At 29.2% G+C, this 11,274-nt stretch overlaps 1 protein-coding gene across 1 annotated transcript in view; it reads left to right on the top strand.

Moving 5' to 3' along the window:
- The window catches only part of LOC136079253 (zinc finger MYM-type protein 1-like), a 1,485-nt gene extending 111 nt beyond the window's left edge, over nt 1–1,374 (top strand). Inside the window, exon 1 of the mRNA XM_065794979.1 lies at nt 1–1,374. This exon is cut by the window's left edge and continues 111 nt beyond it. Coding sequence (XP_065651051.1) covers nt 1–1,374 — 1,374 coding nt within the window.
- The last annotated feature ends 9,900 nt before the right edge of the window (nt 1,375–11,274 follow it).

Raw genomic sequence — 11,274 nt, 5'->3', positions numbered from 1 at the left:
TTTGCAGATTGTGCTAAGAAGACTGGATCTGATATTGCGGAATTAATTCTGGAAACTTTGGAAACATTAAAAATTTGTTTTGAAGACTGCCGTGGCCAAGGCTATGACAATGGATTCAACATGTCAGGAAAATATAAGGGTGTTCAAGCAATCCTACAAAAGAAGAACCCATTGTCTGTTTTCTCACCCTGTGGTTGTCATTCATTGAATTTGTGTGGACAGAATGCTGCCTCAAGCTGTACAGATGCTGAGACTTTCTTTGGAACTGTTCAAACAGTATATACGATCTTTTGTGCTAGTCCGCAACGCTGGGAAATATTGCAAAAGAGACTTCACGGTGTGTCTTTGCATGGACAATCAGGAACACGATGGACTGAGAGACTTGACAGCATTCGCCCTTTCTATAATCACTTGAGCCAAATCATTGAATCTTTGAAAGAAGTTAAGAGCTTGAATCTCACGCCTAAAGCAAAAACTGAGATTAGAGGTGCCCTAAAATATATGAGCTCCTTCAAATGTGTTCTCATGTCTGGAATTTGGCTGAAAGTTCTTTCATTGATTGACCGCTGCAACCAGATCATTCAGGCAAGAAAAGCAACTATTGATATTGAGGTGGAAAATATTGAAGCATTGATTAGTCAACTCAAATCTGTTCGGAAGGAATGGCCTACAATTTTAGAAGAAGCCAAGTTAGTTGCAGATGTTGCAAAAATCAGTTCTGAATTTCCAATCCACAGAAAAGTGAAACGCAAAAGTTTTTTTGGGGAGCAAATTAAAAGTGATGAACAAATTACGGAATTAACAGAAGCAGAATCAGGAGAGGAGGCAACATTTCGGAGTACGGTTTTTTATCACATTTTTGATTCTGTAATTGGTGGACTTACTGCACGTTTCACAGCAATTCAAGAAATCCTTTCTATATTCTCTTTTTTGTGGAAGTATCAAAAACTGTCTGAAGCAGAAATCAAGAGTGCTTGCTCACATTTTTCGCAAAAATATTCTTGTGATGTGACCGAAAATGAACTGACTGAAGAATTGCTTCACATAAAACAAATTCATACTGCAAATTTTGGAAAGGAACCTCTTGCCCCATTTGACTTATTAAACAAAATTTCTGAAATGAAGCTTGGAGAACTCTTTAGAAGTATAGTAATTGCATTGCGTATTTTTGCTTCAATTCCAGTGACAGTGGCTTCAAGTGAGCGTTCATTCAGTAAATTGAAGCTCATCAAGAATTTTTTGCGCTCAACTATGGGACAAGGACGAACAAGTGACCTCGCCATTTTGAGTATCGAGTGTCTATTAGCAAATATTGATTTCCATGATGTGATTGAAAAGTTTGCTAAAAAAAAGACAAGAAAAATAATATTGTAAAAAACAACAGCTGGACTATTTAATTATACTTATATTAAAGTAATATAATAAAAAAATTTAAGCAGGCCTTTTTTTTTTTGGAGTAAAGGGGGTGGGCCCCTAAACTGAAGGATGCTCGGGGCCCCAAAATCCTGTGCACGGCCCTGCATACATACATACATACATACATACATACATAAAGTTATGTTGCTTGTTGAATCGTCAAACTATTTAATTTTTCAGTTGCCATTTTCTATCGGATATTTTTTTGTTGCTAGTTTTTACAAGTTTATTATTAATTATTAGCACATCCGCATTATCCCATACATTTGAGTTGCTTTAAATTTTCTTTAGTGTTATTTATGTTACCTAACTTATTTAATTTTTCTTCGTTAAATGACTATTATCGAACAAAAATAATGTGAATGAAGTAATAGTGATAGTAATAGTGATAATAATAGTAATTTAAATAAATCTTCTTAGGTTTCATGACAAGTAATTGAAAAAAAAAAACGAAATCAGTAAGTTATTAAAAATTGTAGTGATTTGTAAAATATGAATAACGATATTTATTTATAAAAATTTGTATAAGTATGTAACATCTTCACTTCCAACATGGCTGCCCAAAAAACCCAAGCCAAAAAAAAAAAGTTCAAAATACACATCTACAGATGCATAATGATAATAACTTTGCTACATTTTTTGCATATAACAGCTTTAAACTTTACTATAAATAAAATATCTTTTGTCAGATATATCTTTTGAACACAGTTTAGAATTGGATCAGACTAGATGCAAACATGGTATAATAGCTCAGATTGTAATAAACATAACACATGAAAGCATCTTTTGTCTATAGATTTAAGTGATCAAAAATCAGAATGATACATTGATATTAGAAAACGATGCTGTTTTTAGAGAGAGAAAAAAAAATGAATACAAAAAATATCTTTGACAAACAGCAGTAACAATTTTAATATAATTTTCTTCAACAACATCTTACAGTTAACATTTAGTTAAAGATTTGTATATCTCCAACAACATCTTAGAATTAACACTTAGTTAAAGATTTGTATATCTTCAACAACATCTTACAGTTAACATTTAGTTAAAGATTTGTATATCTTCAACAACATCTTACTGTTAACATTTAGTTAAAGATTTGTATATCTTCAACAACATCTTACAGTTAACATTTAGTTAAAGATTTGTATATTTGTATATGGATTACTCTAAATAACTAAAATCATTTGAAAAATTATTCGTCAAACATAATACATACTTTTAATTTATTTATTTTATTTGACGAATATTTATACAAGATAAATTACTTAAGAAATTATTACAATTCTGTTATCAATGTAAGTCCTATTACAAAATATAAAAAAATTATATTCAATATAATAATGACGTAATAAGGTTATTATAAATGTTAATAAAAGAAAAACATAATTAAAAGATAAATTTTTAATTTCTTTTTAAATTCAGTCAACGAGTTGACTTTCTTAATTTCTAATGGTAGATCGGCATAGACTCTGGTACTAGAGTAATAAAAAAAACTTTTAGCAAATTTATGTTGAATTTTTGAAATTTTAATTAGGTTGCAGTTACTTTTTGTTGCTTTTGAATGGTTGACAACTTCAAAGTAGTTAGTAAAGTTTGAGCATGATAAACCAAGAATGGATTACTTTGTTAATATTAACGAAGTAATCCATTCTTGGTTTATCATGCTCAAACTTTACTGTCTATTATAATAGACAAGATGCAATGATATTTTACGAGAATGGCGATTTTGTGTTTACTAGTGGCCTTTGAACTAAGGGTCCTTTGTTTCTGAGGAAAATGCGCTACCACTGCGTCACGGCTGCTTAATTATTATACCACTGCTCAACGGCTGATTTGAAATAAGTATATCTTTTCCAGGAACATATGTGACTGTGTTGTCAGAATAAATAATAGATTTTGTACACAAATTAAAAGGCCTAATATTGATCTTTGTGGTACATATCAAATACATCTTTTCCTTTTTCCGATATTGTGTTTTGAAAACAAATTATTAGTGATCTGTTAAATAGGTAATCTTTAAACCAGCAGCAATATCACAAACACTATAACTGTTAAGCTTTTTGATAAGTATTACGTGACTTAAAGTATCAAATGCCTTACTCACGTCAAGAAATACTGCCCCAACTATTTTACCTTCATCAATTTTTCGTTTTATGTTAACAACAAACAGCGTTGCAGCTAGTTTTGTTGATCGTTTACGTCGAAAACCAAACTGATTGTCATTTATCAAACTGGTTTTCGCTGAATAATTTGATAATTGGATGTGTACAACTTGCTCGATAATTTTTGATGTAGTTGGTATAACAGAAATGGGTCGGTAGTTTTGAACGTCGTTGTGGGATTTGTAATTTGAGAGAATTCTCGATCATTTCTAATCAGTTGGATAGGTTGACGTCTTCAAAACATGTTTATTATGTAAGTATGTGGTCTAGACAAAACGTTAGCTGCGTGTTTTAGTATTGATAGTGATATACCGTCTTGTTCGGTAGACTATTTTGTTTTAAACCCACGCAACTCTTTTTCTTCAAATGATTACGGTTTCAAATGATAACGGTTCAATTCAAATGATAACGGTTGATCAAATGATCAACCGTTACAGGTATAAATTTAAAAGACCTGTAAGTACGAATCGGTTCACGATGTGATAAAGTATATTCACAGTCTTTTTTAAAAAAAAGTATGTTTCTTTAAAAAAGGTATTGATTTACAGATGAGTTCACAAAACGCATATAATATTTCTTGAAGATTAGAGGTAGGAGACGAGTTAATAATAAATGCTGTACTAGTTTAATATTTAGTTTTGAAAGGGTAAATATTTTTAATTTTACGCTAGAATTTTACTTTCTGCTTTATTCGCAGATTCGTGTAGTATATTTCGGCGGTAGTTCTGTGTTGATCATTTTATTAACCGTTCATTAATTGCTAACTTTAATTTACGAAATTTACAGAGTAGATTGTCACCTAAATTCATATGGTATTTTACTTCCCCTGTAAGCCATGGACATGGTTTGTCTCAAATACGTTTTTCAATATTCGAGGCTAAGGTATCAAGACATTTTAAAATTATGCGTTTTATGTTGGTCCATGATGTGTTTACATTAGTTGAAAAGTAGAACTTCTTTTACCACCCATGTTATCTCAAAGTATTATGCTTTGATTATTTATAAATAACGAGTTATTAAAAATTTTAAAAAGGTGTATATGCCACCGTGTTGAAAACCATTATAGAAAAGAGACGTGTCAGAAATACGATTTTTTTTTTTTTTTTGCATTTTGGAGATACAACCCTTTTCTAAAACGGGTGCGATAAAAAGTTACGAAAATCTATAATTGGCGCTAATGTATGAAACACATAATGAGAATCAAAAGGCACATTCGTAGTAGATAAGCTTTTAACAGTTTCCTAAAAATACTTGGCGAATGACCAGTATATACTCAAAACTAAATTTTGAGTTTAAAACATGTTGTTTATTATTTTCCAATCCAAATATTTTATAATTCAACTTTTTTATTACAAACATCAAAAAGTACATGTTTTTTATACATTTTTTAGGACCTTAGATTCTAATTAAATTATAAAAATACAAGTTGCAAACTCAAAACATGCATTTTTACAGCTTTTAAGGTTAAATCAGTTTTTAAACTTCTTCATTGAAGGAACCTGTGCAACGAATACCATTTTTAAATTAACGCAGATAAATTTTACAAAAACTTTTTTTAAACGTTTTATTTAGTGTTCATATACAGAGTGTAATCGTATTCATATACCGAGTGTAATTTGTTAATAGTTATTAAATTGCTATTAAAATTCATTTCATAATTATATTATTAGCCGAAGACTTTAGTTATATACGTTGACAATTATTCTTTAGATGCAGCGGAATCTTTATTAATCAACTGACTTAAATTGGCTATATCATGAACGTTTAATCTTTCCGTTTAACATTTATTATGCCTATAGACGGGTTGCTTTGTTTACATTCTAAAGTGCGTGCGTAAAATACAACAGGCAAAACATTGGAGCTAAAGCAAAGTAAGCAAAAGTTATGGTGCGAAGTTTGTACATGTAAACTATGTGAATAGAAAAAGTCTCACACTAAAGTAGAACCAGCGCGTTAAAATATGTCAAATTTTGTTAACCAGTATTAAAAAAAACTTTATCAATTTTTAAAAGTAAAATAAATTTAAAATTAACAAGATATACTTCTAATAATCTATACTTCTATCAACCCAGGCTGAGTCCCAGCTAAGTTATAGAAAAAACCAAGAAATTGTATTAAAGTTTACATAAATTAGCATCGAAAGCTGTTGTTTTTAAAATTATTAGTTGGTAAATTGATGAAACAGAGACTGTAATGAAACAGACACCACATATAAAAATGAGCTTTACTTTACTCCTAAAGTTCAGGCTAAACCGATTACTGCTAATTATGAGCCATTGCTTATTAACAAAAGCCAAAATAAAATGACAGAAAAATCAAAAGTTTTACTTTATTCCACAGGGCTGGACTGCATCTGTTTATAAAATACTGAAACTGTTCATAAAATGGGGTACAATGTAAATATTGATAACCCCTCACAAGTCTTTATAAATCAAATAACGTAATATTCTTTATAAATCAAATAATGTTATAATTTGTTTGCTATATTCCAACAGATTATAATCTTAAAATGGAAAGTAGTTGCAAAATATAAACTTTTGAATGCAATGTCTCTTCGACAAAAAAATCTTTCCGTTTCTGTCTTAGGTTTGTACATTGATGTTGATTATCCTAAGTGCAAGCCCAGATGGAATTAAAAAATAAAATTGTTATGGAATGGATATTTTTTAAATGAAATTCTCTATAAATATAGAAACAGCTTAGAGTTGTAGGAAGATGACCAAAAATATCCACTTAATAAAGATGGTCTAATTAAAACTAATCACCAGTATTACTATCAAATGCAACAACAAACGATGGTAACCAAAACAAAACATTGTCTGTTGGAGTAATGGAAACATGACAAATCATAAACTCTGTATCTAAGAAATTCTGTTATATGTTTAAAGATAAACTTAAAATAGTTTTTGAAAAAGTTACATTGACAAAAATTGTAACAAGAAAATTAAATTCAAATCAACTACAGCTATTCTGCATGTGCGAATGTTCAAAATTTCTTCCTTTGACAGAGTGTATTAATTTTCAATGTCCAGTCAAATGGTATCATTACAAATGTGCTAATATTACAATACCTCAGTCTTCAAATAAAAAATGTTTTTGTTCTACATGCATTTTGCAACTTAAAGACACTATGAAAAGCTTTTGTATAACATTACTAAATATATATATATATATATATATATATATATATATATATATATATATATATATATATATATATATATATATATATATATATATATATATATATATATATATATATATATATATATATATATATATATATATATATATATATATATATATATATAACAACATATTATGCTGTTAGCTTGGATTTCGAATATAACACCAAATATAACGCCATTGGATAACGATATAACAGCATTTTGCTGTTATTTAAATTTAAATAACAGCATTTTGCTGTTATTTAAATAAATATAACAGCATTTTTGAAAAAAATAACAGCATTATAACACCATAATGACACAAAATAACGCCATTTATGCTGTTATATCGTATCCCAATGATGTTATATTTTTGTTAAATATAACAGCATAATTTTTTAATGTGTAAAAAGAAGTAGAATCTTGTCAACACCATCCAGCGACTGTAAAGAAAGTAATGGTGAAATACTGGACTGGTCAAAAAATGATAACGGGCCTATAATCGAGCAATTCGTAGGAAAAAGTGGTTTTTTGTTATGCCAAACAACTTTAAGAGTGTATTTGATGTGGTCCAGCTGTTTATTGGGGACGATTTATTTGAATATATGGTGACAGAAACAAATCGCTACCACGTACATAATCTACAGTCATTTAGAGATAGTGTAAAATCTGTTGACTAAAAAAATGTGCCTGTGTTTGAACTAAAATAAAATGCCAGGACTACTTCTACTTATAGGTAGAGCCCACAAAGATACGAGGAACGAATATTGGTCGAAGGACAAAACAATTCAAACTCCAATTTTTGCTCAAGTAATAAGTAAGGATTGATTTCGACAAATATGGTATTCATGGCATTTTTCCAATAATGGATAGAATAACAATTGCCTTAAAAAAAAAACAAGCCCTATTTTTTCTTATTTTTTGCACAAATTTCAAGAAGTTTACAACCCGAAACAAAAACTATCTGTAGATGAAAGCATCTTGTAATGGAGAGGTTGCCTATTCTTCAAAGTTTATAATGCTTCAAAAATGATAAAATACGGAATTCTTATAAAAATGGTTTGTCAAACTAAAACCAGCTATATTTGTAACTTTCATATAAACTGTGGAGAAGAAAGTCGATTACAACAAACAATTTTAAATCTTCTGCAGCTGTATTTGAACTTATGGCACCACATATTTATGGACAACTATTATAATAGTGTTGACACTTGTGAAATACTTTTACAACAGAATTGGTTTCCATAAATTCCAGAAAAATTGATCCTAAAGAAAGATTGTCAAAGGATGCAAAGAAACATAAAATAGTCAACATCGAAACAGGTGGAATAAAAGTAAAATCCCAGCGACAGTGCCGTTTTTGTGCTGCGCTCAAGAAAAAAAGTATAGCCATATGTGCCAATTTTGTAAAGTGCCTCTTCATAAGGGAAGCTATTTTTTTAAATACCATAGTTTAGAAAAGTATTAGTGAGTGGTTTTTTCCACGAAAGTTTAAAAAACAATAAAACGTTTATTATAAATATAAATTTATCAATAGAGTTTTACTATTTCAACAAAATATCCTTATAATTTATTACATAGTTTTATCAAAAAATATAATACATTAATACCTAAAATATAAAATATAATAAATAAAATATTAAACATAAGTTGAAAATAATAAAGCATAAAAATAAATATACAATATATAAATATTACAGTATTGATACGTTAAATATAATATAATATATAAAGTATAATAAATAAAATAAAGTAAATATGTATGCAATATATAAAATATACAGATAAGTTTAATAACCAAAAATTTTATAAAACAAGGTATCGCGTTGTATGAAGGAAGACAGTTTTTTTTTGTTTATCGCCATATGAAAAAAATAGGATTCGAAACTTAAGCACATATCGGCAAATGTATGTGCACACCATACAAAAGTTATGCGCCTAATATGCATATAATGGGCATACAAATTTAACGGATAAATAGTATGTGAAATTAATTTAATATTGTCAAATATAAAAGAAAATATTTTTTAAATCAAACGCAGTTGACTTTAAATTAAAAGAAATAATTTTTCATTTGATTTTCTGTAAATATTTTTATTAGTAAATACTTCAAATTACTTTCATGATTTTTAAACAAATTTTATATATTACAAAACTTAACACTTTAATTTATTTGTGTATTACATTTGCTCATTTATAGTTTCTTCACACTCAAACTCGCTGAGTACTGTTCCTGTCACTAAAATGTAGTCATTTTTGTCGTTATTATCCATCAAAACACTATTGGTATATATGAAAACTAATTTTTTTTTTTTTTTACGCGTTTGTTTGACAAGAGATTTCTCAATTGTAAATGAATCAAAAAATCGACCAAGTTCTCTCTGCTGTTGCTGACGAACAAATCATTTCAACAAAAGATTTTGCAACTTCAAAGACGCTGGATATTTCTGACGACCAACAATGCTCCAATAATTCTTCATTTTGAAAGTTGTCTCTTTTCTTTTTTCTGTCAGTGTTGTCATTTCTCCAACAAATTCAATCATTTCATTTTCAACTGTCAAAGCGATTGTTGGATTTGTTGTGAAGACTAACTCTGAAATTGAACTGATTATATTAGTCTTTTCATCAAACTTTGTTTTAACAATATGATGATTTTTCACAAACTTGATGATTTTCTTAGCTTTTTTGATGGTCTTTGAACAGTACTCAAAATGTCCTTAACAAGACAATTCATACCGTGTGCTGCACAGCCATATGCCGAGATGTGTAGAAATTTTTCTTCAATTAATCTCTAAGCAGCTTTTATTACTGTTGCGTTTTCAGTGATAATGCTTCTGAACTTTTGTGGGTCGAGAGTCTCGATTACTTTTATGATGGCACCAGCAACAGCCACAGCATTTTGAATTATGCCCGATGTGTCGAAAAATTTAGAGGGTAGCTGCTTCTTAAAGTATAAAAAAACAGTTTTGTATTTGGTGCCTTGATACAAAAATTCACTCTATGATTGCAACCAGCAATTTTCCAACCATTATTAACGAGCGTTAAATTTCCAAATAATTCGTTAATTTCTTCCAATTTAGCGGAGCATTCTGCGTACTTTTTATCACGAAGCTAACTGACAACGTTTTCGCGCTTGGTATTGATGATGCATACGATAGATTAACTGCTTTGATCAAATTCTTAAAATCTTCAGATTCAACGAGACGAAGAGATATTCCAGTTCAGAAAAAAAAATTTTAATTTCATATCGATTTATTTTTTTGATTCTTCAGGATTCATTACATTGTTGACTACTTTGTATGTTTCAGCTGAGAATATGATGTCGTTGTTAAAGTTGACTGATGATCGGCTTTTTGTTTTGCAAACAATCGTTTGCAAAACAAAATTTCTCATCTTCACTAGCGTTTGGACATGACGTTCGTTTATATGCTGCGACGCGATCTTTTGCCCATTGAACTGTCTTTTGGCAGGCACTGCAAATTCCAGTTCTCGTGTACTGTATCGAGATTTTGCAAACATTTATTTATTGTAAAGTTTTCCATTGTCTTTCTGTTTGAGGATAAAAGTCTAATCGCAAATAAATTTTTCAAATTTTCATTGTTTTACTTCCTTACTTACTTTCATTGTTTTACGCAAATTTTCACTGTTTTACTTACTCATCTCTTTAATTGAAGCACTTTTATAATTGATAAGTTAAAGTTATTATTTATAAAAGTAATTAAAGAGATTTTTATAGTGGAATTAAAAGTTATTAACTTTTAATTCCACTTTTTAAACTGATGATTTTTTTGTTCCAAATGCACATTAATTAAAAGTTTCTTGAAAACAAGAATTAAAAGTCGTTTTTTTGTTTGTCTTATCGAAATATTTTAACGATTTTTAATGATTTAAAACGGAAAAAAAATTATGCGCTTAAGTATGCGCATAATTATACGAAAGTGTATGCGCATAATTTATCGGCGAAATCGGACTAAGGCACTTTAAAATAAGTTTAATTCTTTGAAGTCTCCAGTTATGCCATGCACTGTCAAACTTAATAAGGAAATATTGGAGTTAGGTTCAGTCCAAATATCGGTAGTAAGTGAGATTTTAGTAAAGTTTTTTATTAAATCAACTCTCTTACTTGCTAATTTAGGATACAATTTGATAAATAAATGAAGTAAAAAATGTTATCCTCTTAACTGATAATTCAGCACAATAAAATGTAAAAGTTGTCTAAATCCGATACCTTCCACAAAGTTGAAACGTAGGTCCTGCAGAGCAATCATTTGAGAAATTAAATTATTTGTCTCCATTGACTTAACATTAGAAGAAACCCATTTTTGATTCCTCAGCAAAGCGTCGTTAAAAGTGATATATTTTTTTCTCTCTTGAAAGGACTTGAAGTCGAGAGAGCTCTTTTTTCTGCTTTTAGCTTAATAAATTCTTCGTATTCAATTTATCGGTGAAATCGGAGATCCGATCTAAGATTGTCCGATCTAAGATTGGACAAGTCAAATCTAAGATTAAACAAAGTCTAATCTAAG

This window comes from Hydra vulgaris, chromosome 04 (assembly GCF_038396675.1).
Source record: "Hydra vulgaris chromosome 04, alternate assembly HydraT2T_AEP".
NCBI classification, from domain to species: Eukaryota; Metazoa; Cnidaria; class Hydrozoa; order Anthoathecata; family Hydridae; genus Hydra; species Hydra vulgaris.
This window is presented reverse-complemented; position numbering and strand designations above follow the sequence as displayed.